Raw genomic sequence first — 15915 nt, forward strand, 5'->3', positions numbered from 1 at the left:
CGGCTTTCACCTCCCCAGGAGCAGAGCCTCTGGCAAGGCGGGAGCCGACCCTCCTCTCTGAGGAATGTGGGTCCGCGTCCCGGGCCGCTCAGGCCCAGCGCTTCCCTCGCCCCGCAGTCAGGAGCCGGGAGCCCCGCTGTTTTCACCCCACCCTCTGCCGGGATCCAGTTTCAAAGTCACCTGAAAGCCATTTCCTTCCGCGCCCGTCCTTCTCCTCCCCTCCCCTCCCTGTAAATCACCTGCAGTTTGCATTTGCCCGGAGCAGGTTTTTTTTTTTTTTTTTTTTTTTTTTTTAAAGCTTGTTTTCTTCTTAAGAACTCTAATGCCTTTGACTATACACACTTGTCTACCCAGAACCCAGTGATTCGATATCAGGGCTCCATTCCTCCTCCCTGGAAACTGGTGACAATGCCTAACCAGCGGGATCTCTCCCGGGGCCTCGCCCTGGGCTTCTCCCCTGCCTCGTGCTGGGACAGCATCTTCTTTCCATCTTTATTGACGAATACTTCTGCGTTTTAAAATTTATGATCTGGCTCGAAACCAGCCTGGCCTCAGTGAGTGCCCCTGACCCCCTTCCAGATGTGGACCTTTCCTTGCTCATGGGATTACATACAGACGGGAAAACCGGAGGCAGGTTCTCCGTCTTTGTTTTTGCAGAAACGTGGTTCTCTCCGGCACGGGTTTCCGCCTCCCGTTTCATCCACCCAGCAGCAGCCTTCGGGTGGCCTCCTGCCGAGGTGCCCTTTCCTCCATCCCGGAGGCTTGGATTTAGGTTTGTCAAGGGTCACAGGGACGGAGTTGCGGTGAGGGCTTCAAGACGTGCCTTTCCGATTCAGAAAGGCCGAGGTGACCTGCCCTGCTGGGCTCGAGGCCCCCAGGGCGGACCCCGGCTAACGTCTTCCTAGAGAGCCCCCGTTGCTATCCGCACGGCGGGGGCCGTAGGGCTGACACCGGGTGACCCCGCGGCGCGCGGCTCTGGGCCGGGGCGGGGCGCGCGCCCCACCTGCGGGCGTGAATCATTAACGCGCGCGATCCCCTTCAGCCCGGCTCCGGCCCCGAGGCTCCCCGGATCCCCGCGGAGCCGCCGATCGCAGGATCCCCGCGGCCGGCGCGAGTCTCCACCCACTGGAAAAATTCCTGGCCCGCCCCTCCCTCTCCCCTCCCTCCGGCGGCGGCTCCGGCTGGGTCCGCCCGGCCCCGACTTCCTGCCGGGCGCTGGGAAGGCGCGCGCGGGCCGGGGTCCCCGGGGGGCCGCGCGGGCAGCTGGCCGCGTCCCCAACGCCGGGGGCCGGGCCGTGGGCGGGAGCGGCCGCAGCCTCCGTCCCCGCCGAGAGCGACTTTCAAACTCGCGCCTGCGTCGCGGCCGCACCTGGGCAGCCCCGCGCGCCGAGCGTGCGGGACCCGGCGGGCGGCGACCGCGCGGTGAGTGGCCCTCGGCCCCCTCCCCTCGGCCCGTGGCAGCGCCCGGAGCCCCCCAGGCCCCCACGCCCCGGGGCCCTCGCCCCAGCCCCCCGAGGAGGGCCCGGGCTGCGTCGGCGCCTTCCAGGGCGCCCCCCCAGGGCTCCCCCCGTGGCTCCCCGGACCCCGCGGCGGGGGTGTCGGAGCGCGCGGGGCTCGTGCGCGGAGACGCGGTCTGTCCGCAGCCCCCACCCCGGAAACCAGAGGAGCGCGCGCCAGGTGGCTCCGGGAGGCCCGCGCGCTGCGCCCGCCCCCCCCCCCCCCCCCCCCGCGGTAGCCCGAGGGCTGCCCCTGCCTGGGAGTGCGGGACTCGGGCCGGGCGGACCCTTGCGGGGAAGCACCCGGCTCTGATCCAGGGAGCCCGAGGGGCGCCAGCGGCTGGGCCCGGGGGCTGCCACATGGTGCTGGTTCTTGGGAGGGATTGGCGTGGGTCCCGGAGCGTCCCTTGGAGCTGGGATGTTGGGAGCCGAAGGCATGGAGGCCACTGCCTTGCCTCTGTCTGCCTCGACCTCGCCCACTCCTGAAATCTGTTTGGTTATTTTCCTCCCCATCCTCAGCCCTTTGGTTTGGAAAGACTGGGGTAAGACGTGCAAATTTGAAATTTCAAGACATTTTTAGGTAGCTACTGTGACTCTTTGGAGCTGGTTTTGAAAACAAAGAAGGGAGTGGGCAATGTAATGGTCGGAGGCTGGAGAGGTGTGGCCTTGGGGGGGGGCGGTGTTAGTGGCCGCGGTCGCAGTTTGATCCTTGACGCCACTTTCTAAACTGTCTGCACATGAGGGAGGCAGCTTCTGCGCCGGGGCCCCTAGGGAGGCGACTCTCACTGCATTATCCTACATGGAACCCCAGACCGGGGGTTCCCAGAGTCTTCCCAGCCCTGCCTCTGCATGTAGCCCAATCACATCGACCTTACTTAAGAAGTAATAAGTGGGGAGAGTAATGACAGCCCGGGACCGGCTTCCCTTCCGAGCACATTGCCTACTTCCTTTTAGGAAAGTGTCTTTCCAGCACCTTCCTTGCTGACTGGGAATGGAATCCTGATTGACTTAAGCTGGGGATGACTTCGTTCCAACCATCCCCAACAGAAAACCTAGAGAGTCAGAACCAAAGGAAGGTGTACCCCTTCTGTCATTCACCCCTTCCAGTGATCCTGGGTGCCTCATCAACCTTCTAAGCCTGCTGTTCATACTCTTGCTGCTTCTGCTGAACCTATTCCTGGCGGCTGGACAACCCCTTGGCTCCCTGGTATCTTGCTCTGGGGATGGGGCAGGGAGTCAGCATGGGGTAAACCAAGTCCTAAAAGCAGAGGGAGTGGTTTAGGAGTTGTTTCGGAGGCTTTTCCACTACATTTTATTAGATGTGGCCTATCAGGAAGAGTGGAAAGAGCACTGGCCTATGAGTCCAGCACAGGATTTTCCTTGAATTTTAATCCTGGTTCTACCACCTGGTTCTACCGTCAAAATTGGTGGAGTCGCCACCTCTGATTAGCCTACTCTGCACATGAAGGCAGCAGAGCCCAGAGATGTGAGGTGGCTTGAGCCTGGTCCTTGTTGGCCAAACAGGGACTAGAACTCAGATTTTCTGCTCTGGCTAATCCATGCTTTCTCTAACATGACCTGGGCAAATCCTAGACCTTTCAGACTCAGTTTCCACTGAGAGAAGCAGGGTACTTGCCTTCTCTTCCTTATAGAGGTTGTAGTAAGGATCAAATGAAGCCAGACATGTGGAAGGTGCTCCATAAACTACTGTTAAAAATAAAGGGCTCAAAAAAAAGGGGGGGCGCTCACTGTGGCTGGGGGGGGGGGCGGCTTGTGAGAGCTTTAAAGTTTACTGGATATGTCCCATGTGTGCCATAGGAGATGGTAAATACCAGGACCCAGGGTGAACGTTTACATCCATGGCCTGCGATATCTCAGCCCCAGAGTAAACATTTGGCTTACCAAATCCACAGCTAACCCAGGGTCACTGTGTTTACACTGGAGGAGGCCAAAGGCCATGGCCTGAGGGATGACCAGGGCTGGAGGGGAAAAGGGACTGTGTTCCAGACCTGTGGCTTGCCCCTTCACCTCCACCCTCTCTCAGAATCTTGTGAAGTCTCTGGCTCCAAGCCTGGAGGGGTTGCCACAAGCCCAAGCTGGGGCACTGGCTTTGGAGGGTTAATCGTGGTGTCGACTAGCTATTCTGTGTTGTGTTGGGGTTTGAGGGGACTCTTGGGAGGGTGTTGCCTTTGCAGCTGCACTGAAGCCCTCTTCAGCTCCTCATTTGCTTCCTCCGCCCTCCCCGCCCCAGGCTGCTCCTCTGGCCCAGGCCTCTGCCTCTCTGGCCAGCTGCATGTCCATAGGCCTTTGTTCCAGGGCTGCCTGCCCACCCTCCCCAGCAGGAGCCCTCAGGCTAGGGCCTTGGCAGCTGGAAATCACTACTGTGCAGGAAGGCTGTATTGGAGTCCACAGGGGACTTGACAGACCTTCCTTTCCTCCTGTGGGCTCCTTTAGGGCCTCTAACTTGCTCCTGGCCGGCCACACTCTCACTGTCTTCTCTCATCTCTCCTTCCCATGAATGGTTGGATAGTCCTTTGTTTTTCTTCCTAGAATTATGCTTCATAGTTCTATTTTTAAGTATTTGTTCTTCAACATTTATTTGGCACCTACTGTATATGAATGTAGATGCAGGGGACACAGCAGTGAACAGAATCTACAGATATTGACCTGGAACTGACTTGTAGTGGGGGAAGCTGACAGCGAACAAGATAGAAAGTGAAATAGAAAGCATGTCACTGATAAGTAGAAACATGTGATAGGGAAGGTGGACACGCATCCCCACGGAGGGAGTGAGATGGCATTTTAGATGGGGTGGCCTGGGAAGCCTCCTGAGCAAGAGATATTGAAGATAATGCCTGAGGGAAGTATTTCCCTTCATCTCTTATCACCTTTGCTTGAATCCCAGTTGGAGCAACCCACTGTGGGATTGGGGGGCAGGGTTTGGAATCAGATGCAGCTGGGTTAGGATCCCAGCTTTGCAGCTTGCTAGCCCCGTGGTGCTGAACTCCTGAGCCTGTGTTTCCCACCTGTAAAATGGAGTTAGTCATCCTACCTACCACATACGGTATTGTGTGAGAATGAACAATGGAGAATGTGTGTTGAATGCTCAGCAAAGCCCACGGAGGTGTTCAGTAAATGATAGTCTTATTTCTCCAACCAAATTGTGCAGGGGTAGCCCACGATATTTAATGCCATTGCTAAGGACTCTGGATGAAAGGCTTTGTGTTTCAGGTGTTGGGATTGGGTGGGGAATTGGAAGGAGGTAAAAACAGAAACCCTAGTTAGGGCAGACTTTCTAGTTAGATTTTCCTGCCCTATCCTAGATTTCCAACGGTTGGGGGTGAGGATGCAGGACTCCCAGGTGTGTGCTGCTTCCCCCATGACAGGGTGAACTGGGGGCAGCCTTGTCCCTCCCTTGCTTTGGAATTCCCCCAGCTTCTAACCAACCCTGATGAATCACACCATGGTCCCTGGCATTTCTAACCGGACTCCCAGCTGGGAAGGCTATCTGCTCCTCTCCCAGCCTCCTGTAGATAAGTTTTGTTCAGAGGAGTGAAAGGGGTGAGGAAGATGGGGGAGAGGGGGGAGGGCAGGGCAGATGGCATAGGTGGTGAGAGGATTCTGATGGAGCCTTATCTCAGGTCCTGCCTGGACTCAACTGCTCAGTCTTCCACTGCATCCACCCAGTCTATAGAGTCTCTTCTCTCAGCTGGAACCGCAGACCTCAAAGGGAGGGGCCTGATCTAAGACTGCTGTCAAAGTTGTGGTGAGTGGTTTCCTGGGGGCCCTGCCCTGGCTCAGGAAGCAGGGATGGGCTGTGCTGTGGAGGGCGAGGCCCAGGGAAGTGGTCATCAACTAGACCACACCCCCTGAAGGCCCTGTGGCACATGCAGTACAGCCAGGCAGGCCCTGTGGTGAAGGACCTTTCTGCCAATTGGTGCCTAGAGACTTCATAGTTATAATCTGGCCTTAGAGGAAGTGCAGAGATGGCCCTGAACTGCTCCAGCATTTTTGTGAGTTTTGGGTGATCTGAAATCAGAAGGAAAACTGGGTAGGGTCCACTATCCCGTGATCAGAAGGAAGGTGCATCTGGAGACACTTGGCAGCATCTCTGGGAGTTAGCTCTCTGGAATGACGGCCAGTCCCCTCAACTGGGTCTCTGCTTGGTGCTCCTTATTTTGATTCGAAGCTCTCTGAGGGCAGGAACTGTGCTTGATTCATCTTTGTTTCCGTACAGCACAGAGAGCAGTATCAAGTGTAATCAACAGGGTGTGATGAGCCTGTGCTGAGGTCCCATCCTGGGAGTAATCTGGGCTTGGTGGTCTCACTTGCTCCAGCTTTTTATTCCAGGGGAGTTGTGGGGGAGAAGGCAGTGGTGGGGGTTTGGGCCCACCTGGGTGGGCTGTTGACACCTGGGAACGCAGGCAAAGGGAGAGCCAGGCTTTTTATAGTTCTCTGGTTGGCCTTTGGAGATGGGGAGGGAGCCCTGGTTTAAGCTTGGGGAATGGATTTTTTTTTTTAAGATTTTATTTATTTATTCATGATAGACATAGAGAGAGAGAGGCAGAGACACAGGCAGAGGGAGAAGCAGGCTCCATGCCAGGAGCCCGATGCGGGACTCGATCCCGGGACTCCAGGAATCGCGCCCTGGGCCAAAGGCAGGCGCCAAACCGCTGAGCCACCCAGGGATCCCCATCAGGGAATGGATTTTTAAAGGACTCTTAAACTGTTAACTGCTGAGCACATTGTGGGGCTAGACACAGGACCCGCACAAGGTTCTAATGGGCTCACTGGTGGCTGTGTATGCAGCCTTTTGGGAAACACAGTTTGGGATTCCTTGAAGTTGTTGGGGTCTGGCTGAGAATGCAGGGAGGTGCAAGAGGAATGAAGTCTAGTTCTTACTGTGGTAACAGGATCTCAGGAGGAGAGATGGGTTCTACAGGTACTGGAAACTCCTAAAAACTCCTACATCCTTTATTCCCCAGGCTGAAGATTGTGTGTGTATGTGTACATTGGAGGTTCTTGAGCAATCGTTGGTCAGTGTTTGTTGACAGGAAAAGGGAACCAGTATTCATGTAGTCTCTATCTGTCCTGCACATTGCTACATCCCCAGTGTTTGCTGCATATCCAATAAATATTTTTTTAAAGATTTTTAAAATTTATTTGAGAGAAAGAGCACATGGGGGGGGGCAAAGGGAGAGGGAGAAGCAGACTCCCTGCTGAGCAGAGAGCCCATTGTGTGGGGGGTGATGGGAGAGTCGTGGGGCTTGATCTCAGGACCCCAGGATCAGGACTTGAGCCACGCAGGCGCACCTCCAATAAATATTTTTTGTATAAGTGAAACCCTACTGTGTAATGAAACCCTTAGGAATTAAATTTTCACACTCTTCACAAATATTCTATTCTTATATAAAAATGCCTGGGATAGTTAGGAAAGTTAATCCGTGGTCAGCTGCTGGGGCAGAGGGGCAGGCAGCTGTATGTCTGCAGCCTAGAGAAGTGCCAGGGTGCTGGAGTCACTGGGACCAGCCCCGTCAGGCTTGCTGCAGGGCTTGCCCCCATGCAGATTGGGCCCAAAGCGGACAGTGCGGTGTGCTTGTAGTTTTGAGTATAATTCATCCCGTAACAGGTCCCATAATATCCCACAGAAGGCAGTGGTGGGGCTCACCTCTTTTATGCTCTTCAGGACTCGCCCTCCCTGTAGCCTTGCTTATCTGCATATAGCTGACGGGGCCTCACATCAGCCAGGACTCAAGTTCCTACATTTTTTTCATGCCAGCTCCCTCAGACTGCGTTTGACATTTATTTTTATTTTTTTAAAAGATTTTATTTATTTATTCACAAGAGATACAGAGAGACAGAGACACAGGCAGAGGGAGAAGCAGGCTCCATGCAGAGAGCCCGATGTGGGACTCGATCCCAGGACTCCAGGATCACCCCCTGGTCTGAAGGCAGGCGCTAAACCGCTGAGCCACCCAGGGATCCCTCTCCGTTTAACTTTTATATATATGTCGTGCCGTCCTCTTTCCAAGCTGGCAACTGAAAGGGAGCAGCAAAAGAAAGACTGTGAAGAGACCAGTAGAGAGCAAAAATGACCACCAAGGAACTGAGGGTTGACAATAAGAGTGGACAGAGGTCAAATAGCAGGAAGAGCAAGTCCTAGCGTCAGAGCCAGGGTCTCTGATTTAGGAAGAATGGCTAGGTACACCTTGGCCATTGGAGGGATTATCATTTTGATAATTGATGCCTTGCTGTAGTTGTGACCTTGAGTCATCCAGAAAAGGTTAAATTATGCTCCCTTGACTGTTTAGGAAGGCATGCGAGGAAGCCGTAACGTATTTTGAAAAGATTCCTGGCCAGATTGACTTAAAGTTTAAAAAGTGTGGATACTTAGGTAATAATATCACTACTCCTCTCAACAAGGTGAAATAAGTGGTGTTACCACAGGTAAGGAAATGTAGTCCACACAGGGTTGGAAATTCATCCAGGATCACTCACCCAGACTTGCCAGGAATGAGGTTTGCACTTTTGGATGACCTTGGGGCACAGGCGCTCACTCAGTTTTACCCTGGGCTATTTCTTTTTTTTTTACCCAATACTATTTCAAAAACTCTCTTAAAAATGTGGCTTTTTGGACAACCGTCGCCATGGGGGGCGAGGAGTGAGTCCAGGTTTTAATGTGTTTTATTTAGTACAGCAGAGACAGGTCCAACCCTAATTCAGCTCCACCCAGGTAGACTGCCAATTATCCCAAAGGGTACTTGTCTTAGTAGACACAAGAATGCTTTCAGTACATTTACATTTTAAGCATCTGCCTGGGTGCCACACAGCACTTTCATAGGCCAGAAAATGACAGGGAGGAGCTGCAGTTTCAAACATCCCAGGCCTCTTTCCATCAAGAGCTTTGTTCCTTTGTTTTGGTTTTGGATGCTGCTGGAAGGTGCTCTGGTGTGCAGTGTTGGTGCTGGTTGCTCCAGTCAGTCTCTAGGAGGCTGGGGCCCACCCCTGCCTAGGAACTCGGACCTGACTCCCTGTTCCACCATCCAGACCTGGCAAATGGTCATTGTATCATACTTGCCTCTCTCATTTATCATAGAGCTAGAATGGTACACATGCAATTGAAGCTCCTTTTTCTTGGGGAAACTTTTCTCTTCCCCTCCCTCCCCCAAAGTAACATTCTCTTGAAAGTAGTGTTTATTGTACCTTTGCATGTTTTTATATTTTTTGCTGTTGTCTATAATCGTGTTGTTTTAATTTTGACATATATAACATCATATTGAGTGTGTTCTTGAATTTTTATCCAACATTGTTATCTAGATTTATCCATGTCGATATATTTAAATTTCATTTATTCCTTCAACTGTTGTGTGGTATCTATTGTATAATTATATCACAGTTCCTTTATCAATGGACATTTAGGTTGTTTCTAATTCTTTCGCCACTATAAATAATAATGTGTTGAATGTGTGCCAGTCTTTTCTACTCAGCAGCGGTAGTAGTCAAGATACCATGAAACAGGGTCCCCAGATGATTTGTAACTAATTTAAGTTCTTAGCAGAAATAGGAGAACTCCTATTTCACTAACTTTAGATTGTGTCTTTCAATCTGGTAGGTATGAAATGGTATTTAAAAATTATTTAAAACAAGGGTGTTTTTTTTTTTTAATTTTTTTTTAATTTTTTTTTTTTTTTAATTTACTTATGATAGTCACAGAGAGAGAGAGAGACTGGCAGAGACACAGGCAGAGGGAGAAGCAGGCTCCATGCAGGGAGCCCGATGTGGGACTCGATCCTGGGTTTCCAGGATCACACCCTGGGCCGAAGGCAGGCGCCAAACCGCTGAGCCACCCGGGCTGCCCTAAAACAAGGGTTTTTTTTTTTTTTTTTTTAATTTTTTATTTATTTATGATAGTCACAGAGAGAGAGAGAGGCAGAGACATAGGCAGAGGGAGAAGCAGGCTCCATGCACCGGGAGCCCGACGTGGGATTTGATCCCGGGTCTCCAGGATAGCGCCCTGGGCCAAAGGCAGGCGCCAAACCGCTGCGCCACCCAGGGATCCCTAAAACAAGGGTTTTTAAACATTAACACTTTGATTGTAGGTAGGGACAAGCACTTTTTTCCTGTTTATTGGCCAATCATGTTATTCTGAGTCTTTGCCCTTTACATTAATTTATTTTTTTTTAACTGGGTAATACATCCACGTGATTCAAACTCCAAAAGAGAACAGAGTGAAAAGTTTCCCACCCGTGTTCTACAGCCCCCAGCTTCCATGCCCACACTGCCCACACGTGGTATAGCTTCTTGTGGACTTTTCCAGAGTTTTAATTGCCATTGCCTTGGCGTGCCTGAGTCCCTCAGTTAAGTGTCTGAGTTCACTTTGGCTCAGGTCGCCTTCTCATGGGTCATGAGCTTGGCTTGCATCAGGCTCCATGGTCAGCAGGGAGTCTGCTTGAGATTCTCTTCCTCTCCTTCTACCCCCCACCCCCTACCACTTTTGCGCTTTCTCAGATTAAAAAATGTAATTGCCATTGCCTTTTTCTTGTTGATTTCTAGGAGTTAAAATATGTATGTTAAATAATCTTTTAGGTTATATTCATTACATGGAACTGTGGGGTGTCTTTACTAACATCATTTTTTCATAAGGAAATTTTAATTTAATGTCAGATTTACAAATCTTTTGTTTGTACTTTCTCTTGTTCAAGAAATCCTCTCCTACTCTGATTTTATAAATATTTTATATATATTCTTGTAAATATAAGTTATGCTTCCCATGCTTACATTTTATTTTATTTATTTATTTATTTATTTATTTATTTATTTATTTATTTATTTATGTATTTATGATAGTCACAGAGAGAGAGAGAGAGGCAGAGACACAGGCAGAGGGAGAAGCAGGCTCCATGCACCGGGAGCCGGATGTGGGATTCGATCCGGGGTCTCCAGAATCGCGCCCCGGGCCAAAGGCAGGCGCCAAACTGCTGCGCCACCCAGGGATCCCCCATGCTTACATTTTAAATTCACCTGGAATGTATTTTCTTTATATGAAACTAGATCTCAACTCTGGCTCCACCACTAAAGCCTTATGAGGAACTTTAAAAAAGAAAGTACTGATGTCAGAGTCTTGGTTTGATGTCAGATCAAACCAATAAAATAAAAATATCTTGGGGTGGGGCCCAGGCATGTTTATGAAATGGGCAGGTGACTTTTATGTCCAACCAAGGTGGAGAACCACTCAACCTTCTAAGACCAAACTGATTTTATTTTTTCCAGAGGAATAGCCAAACTTTCCAGTATTAGTTATTGATTAGTCTATATTTTTCCCAAGTATTACTTTTAAGATTTGACTGACTGATTTATAACTTTGAGGTATATTTCACATCTCTTATAATTCATCCATGTCAACTGTTCAGTGGTTTTTAGTATATTTACAGAGTCGTGCAACCATTACCGCTATCTAATCCTAAAACATTTTTATCCTCCCACAAAGAAACCCTGTATCCGTTAGCAGTCATTTCCCATTCTCCCCATCTCCCATCCCCACGCAACCATGAATCTTTCTCTGCATTTGCCTATTCTGGATATTTCACATAAATGAGTTCATAAGTATGTAATGTATTATGACTAGCTTCTTCCACTTAGCGTGATGTTTTCAAGAGTCAAGCATGTTGTGGAATGTTATCAGACCTTCATTCTTCCTTTTTATTGCCAAAAAATCCATCATATGGATAAACTGCATTTTATCTTTTCATCAGTTAATGGGCATTTGAACTCTTTCCACATTTTGGCTATTATGAATAATGCTGCTGTGAACAGTTATGTACAGCTTTTTGTACAGATGTATTTTTAATTTTCTTAGGCATACAATTTCCTGGACACATGGTAACTCTTTTTTTTAAATTTTTATTTTATTTTATTTATTTTTTTCATGGTAACTCTTTTACTTTTTGAGGAACTGCTAAATTGTTTTTCAAATAAGCCTCACTATTTTACATTCTTACCAGAAGTGTGCAAAGATTCTAATTTCTCCACATGCTCACTAACACTTGTTATTTAACACTGTTTAGATTTTATCCATCCTAGTGGTATGCAGTGATATTGTGTGTGTGTGTGTGTTTAAGATTTTATTTATTCATTCATGAGAGACAGAGAGAGAGAGAGGCAGAGACACAGGCAGAGGGAGAAGCAGGCTTCATGCAGGGAGCCCGATGTGGGACTCGATTCTGGGTCTCCAGGATCAGACCCTGCACTGAAGGCGGCGCTAAACTGCTGAGCCCCCCGGGCTGCCTTATTTTGTGTGTGTGTGTGTGTGTGTGTGTGTGTGTGTGTTTTAAGTGTGGTTTTGATTGCAATTCCGTAGTGACTTATGATGTTGAGCATATTCTCATGTGCTTATTGGCCATTTGTATATCTTCTTTATAGAACTATCCAAATCTTTGCCTTTTTTTAAAAAAGATTTTATTTATTCATGAGAGAGAGAGAGAGAGAAAGAGAGAGGCAGAGACACAGGCAGAGGGAGAAGTAGGCTCCTCGCAGGAGCCCGATGTAGGACTCTATCCCCAGATCTTGGGATCATGCCCTGAGCGGAAGACAGATGCTCAACCGCTGAGCCACCCAGGCGTCCCAATCTGCCCATTTTTAAGTTGAGTTTTGTTACTATTGTTGTAAGGGTACCTTAGATGTTCTGGTTACAAGTTCATTGATAGATATATGATTTCCAACCATATTCTCCCATTTTGTGATTGGTCTTTCACTTTTTTTTTTATGCAAAAGCTAAGGCAAAATGTATCATATACCCAAATGTAAGACCTAAAACTATAAAACTTTTTAAAATAATTTTTTAATTTTTATTTATTTATGATAGTCACAGAGAGAGAGAGAGAGGCAGAGGGAGAAGCAGGCTCCATGCACCGGGAGCCCAACGTGGGATTCGATCCCGGGTCTCCAGGATCGCGCCCTGGGCCGAAGGCAGGCGCTAAACCGCTGCGCCACCCAGGGTTCCCTAAAACTATAAAACTCTTACAAGAAATCATAGGAGTAAACCTTGGTCAATTTGGATGAGCAATGGTTTCGTAAATATCAAAATTAGATACACCAAAACAAGTAGATAAACCAGATTTTATGTTTTTTTTTTTTTTTTAGGATTTTATTTATTCATGAGAGAGACACAGAGAGAGAGGCAGAGACATAGGCAGAGAGAGAAGCAGGCTCCATGCAGGGACCCCGATGCGGTACTCAATCCCAGGACCCCGCGATCATGACCTGGGTCGAAGGCATGTGCCCAACTGGTGAGCCACCCAGGTGTCCCAATAAACTAGATTTTATCAAAATTAAAAACTTTAGCATTCCAAAGGGCACGATCATGAAAGTTAAAAAAAAAAAAATTTAGTTCTTGAAGTACCAATTTGTTCAATCTTTTTACTCCCTTGTGGATGGTTTCTTTTGTTGTATAGTTAGTAATTTTATACTCAGCTCCTCTTCAGTGGTTGCAGGGAGTGTGATACTTAAAAGTAAGATATTTTAGAAGTTTCCACTTACTGGTGATGATGAGGTCTAGGACATACGATGAAACGTGTGGGTGGGTGGCAAGGTGGAGTAGAGGAAAGGACTTTTGGAAGGGTCTTCCCCCTAGAACTTTGCATGTCTGCCTGATTCTTACATAGGACTCTGCTCAAGATTCACCTTCTCATAGTCTTTTTCTAAACCTCTCCACCAAATAACATCCTCATCTCCCACTCACTCTTTTTTCTTTTTTTAAAGATTTTATTTTTATTTGGAGGAAAGAGAGAGCACAAGCAGGAGGAGGAGCAAAAGGAGAGGTATAAGCAGATTCCTTGCTGAGCAGGGAGCCAGATGTGGGCCCTGGAATCAAGACCTGAGCTGAAGGCAGATGCTTAACTGACTGAGCCACCCAGGCACTCCCCTGGCTTTTAAAAATATTTTATTTGTTAAAGAGAGAGTACCCCACTCTCTTTTCTCTGCTTTAATCTTCTTTATGACATTTATCACTATCTAGAAATACATTAGTCATTTGTCTACCTTTTGTGTCCTTCTTCTCTATTGGAAGGTAAGCTCCTCAATGGCAAGGATTTGTCTTATGTATTGTTGTGTTCTCACCACCTGGCACATGGTTTATACTGCCGATAAATGTTAGCGGGTTTGAGTAATCCTATCTTCAGAAGGAAGTCATCTCAGCCTTGACTGCAGCTTTCAGCTAGCTGGGCTGGGTCTAAGCAGGCAGTAAAGAAGAGGTGAACAGCTTGGCTCTCCATTCCCAAACCTTTTTCTGAGCCTCCACTGGGGATGTCTTTTTTTTTCCTCTAAGAGCTCAGAAAATACCATCTACCTCATGTGCTTCATTTCAGCCTTTTTCTGGCATGTTTTGCACAGCTTCCAAAATCGGCAGTAGGCATTTGAGTGTCAGAAAACCTGGAGGCAGAAGGGTATACCGCCCACCCCCCATCTGATTCTTACCTGTAGGAGGCTGTAATTGAGTTAAGAAGATAGAACCTTCACAGAAGACACTTTAGGTACTTGCCACTCATTGAGCTGCTCTCCCGTGAGTTCCTCTTGCTGTGACAGGGTATAAGGTCACATAAGAGAAAGGCAGCCTGTGTCCTGGTCCTTGGGCCATCCTCAATGGGCAATATAAACCATTCCTGGAAACTTCTAGAAGGGAATTATGAATTTCCAGGTGACTCCATTTTGCCCTCTTTCTGAGGTTGCCCCATAGTGTAAGAACTTGGTCCGAGCAAAGTGTTACTTGTAAAACTTGAAGTGCCTGAGGGCACAAGGTGGGCTGAGGGAGTGCCATATACATCTCAAGCCCCACCATGGGAGGCAGTGTTGAGGAATGGTGAACTCTGGAAGCAGGGATTCCAGAAAACCACAGAGCTCTCCCTCCTACCTCCCTGTTTGGCCCTTGGGTAAGTGAACACATGGCTCTGGACCTTGGGGTTGTGAGGAGATTACATAGAGATTGTGTTTGGCACAATGTCTGGTGCACCCTAATAACACGCTAGTTGGTATTCCAATTTGGCATTTGGGGAGCCACTTGTACCTCAGTTTCCTGATCCCTAAAACAGGGATAATAATGCGTGCTGCCCACCTGCCCCTTCCCTGTGCTCCTGGCTGTTATAAGGACAAGGGTTAATATCCTCAGGCTTTGAGGGCCTGGGGTGGGGGAGGAGCCACATAAATGGAGTATTGTTGTGCTGGTGAATGATCTGGCTTTGTTCAAGTGTCTTCAGTATTTGACTTCCTGCAGTTAGTGTCGCCTTGTGTTAATTGCTCAGATCTGCGCAGGTCCTCAGTGGGGCTGTGCTTACCTGCCAGACCGTGACCCGGGTCCTCACCCAGAGGGGACCTGCTGAATTAGGGGGAGATGCCTCATTTCCTCCGTCAAGGGCCCCCCAGGAATCAGGAATGAAAGAAATGCAGAAAGTATGACCCACACGCGGAACTGGTTCTGAATAGGACATTTATTGGAGAGGTTTTGCAGGAGGCGGCGGGCACTTTAATTCCCGAGGCTGTTGGTGGCAGCTCGCTGCTCGCCCCAAGCCTGTTAACTGCTCGGCTGCCGGGGCTGGGAGGATGCAGCTCCCTGGCCCCAGGCGGCCCTGTCAGTGCTCCGATGGGAGCCCTTTTGAGGAAAGCGGTAGGTACCCGGCTGAGGCCAGGCCAGGGGGCTCAAGGGGGCCTGCTCAGAACTCTCAGCTCTGGGCCTCCAGGCCTTTATAAACTCCCCTGCCAAACCTGGCCAGCCCCAGGTTTGGGGGCACAAGGTAGGTTTCTCCCTTGGGGGTCGGAAACTGAGGAACCCCATGGATGCAGGTATAGGAGAGCGGTTTCTTTTTCTCCTATCCTGCCCTGGTTTCTTCTAGTGGATTTGTCAGTTGTGGATGAGTAAGAACAAGACAACCCTGTGTTTCTTTTTTGGAGGAGACTGTAGACAGTTCTGTTGGGGGTTTTAGAGGGTCTCCTGGTATCTGAACATTCAGAGTTGGGCGATTTAGAAAAGAGACTGCTGTTGGAGGGACCCAGCGCAGAAGCGCATACGCACTGGGAAAAGCAGAGTTAATCTCCTACTTCTTCCTGAAGTTTCTTTTTTCCCAGAATCCACAGAGGGTAGTTATTTTCGATAAAATCAAGTGGTGGCAGGTCAACAAACGAAAGGAAGCTCTCCCCCACCCTCCTTCACCCCGGATGGATGCTGCCAGGCAGGGGCTGTGCCCACCACTTCCGGAGCTCAGGGTCACAGGAGCAGGGAGACCAGGGGGCAGATTGCCACCTTGACTTGGCTCTATTTTTTAACCTTGAATCAAGGCCTAGGTTTTCCAGGAGCGGAACTGCTGCCTGGGCTGTGCTGCTCTACACCACGTGTATCCCCTCACCCGAGAATCTGGGGTTTGGTGATAGCTGA

The 15915-nt window shown here is 49.3% G+C and overlaps 1 protein-coding gene across 4 annotated transcripts in view; it reads left to right on the forward strand.

Annotated features, from left to right (window-relative positions):
• The first annotated feature begins 1262 nt into the window (after positions 1–1262).
• PLEKHG3 (pleckstrin homology and RhoGEF domain containing G3) overlaps positions 1263–15915 on the forward strand; it is a 42554-nt gene continuing 27901 nt past the window's right edge. For 2 of the 4 annotated variants that reach the window (XM_077909617.1, XM_077909623.1), the window contains exon 1: positions 1263–1422. Coding sequence is in view for 1 of the 4 variants with exons in the window: in XM_077909616.1 (XP_077765742.1) it covers positions 15127–15150 (24 nt within the window). In the remaining 3 variants the exon portion in view is untranslated. Of the gene's footprint in view, positions 1423–12759; positions 12782–15094; positions 15151–15915 lie in introns of those variants that run through there. The other 2 variants (XM_077909618.1, XM_077909616.1) reach the window with 2 other exon arrangements.

The sequence above is a fragment of the Canis aureus genome, chromosome 9 (genome assembly GCF_053574225.1).
Source record: "Canis aureus isolate CA01 chromosome 9, VMU_Caureus_v.1.0, whole genome shotgun sequence".
Taxonomy (NCBI): Eukaryota; Metazoa; Chordata; class Mammalia; order Carnivora; family Canidae; genus Canis; species Canis aureus.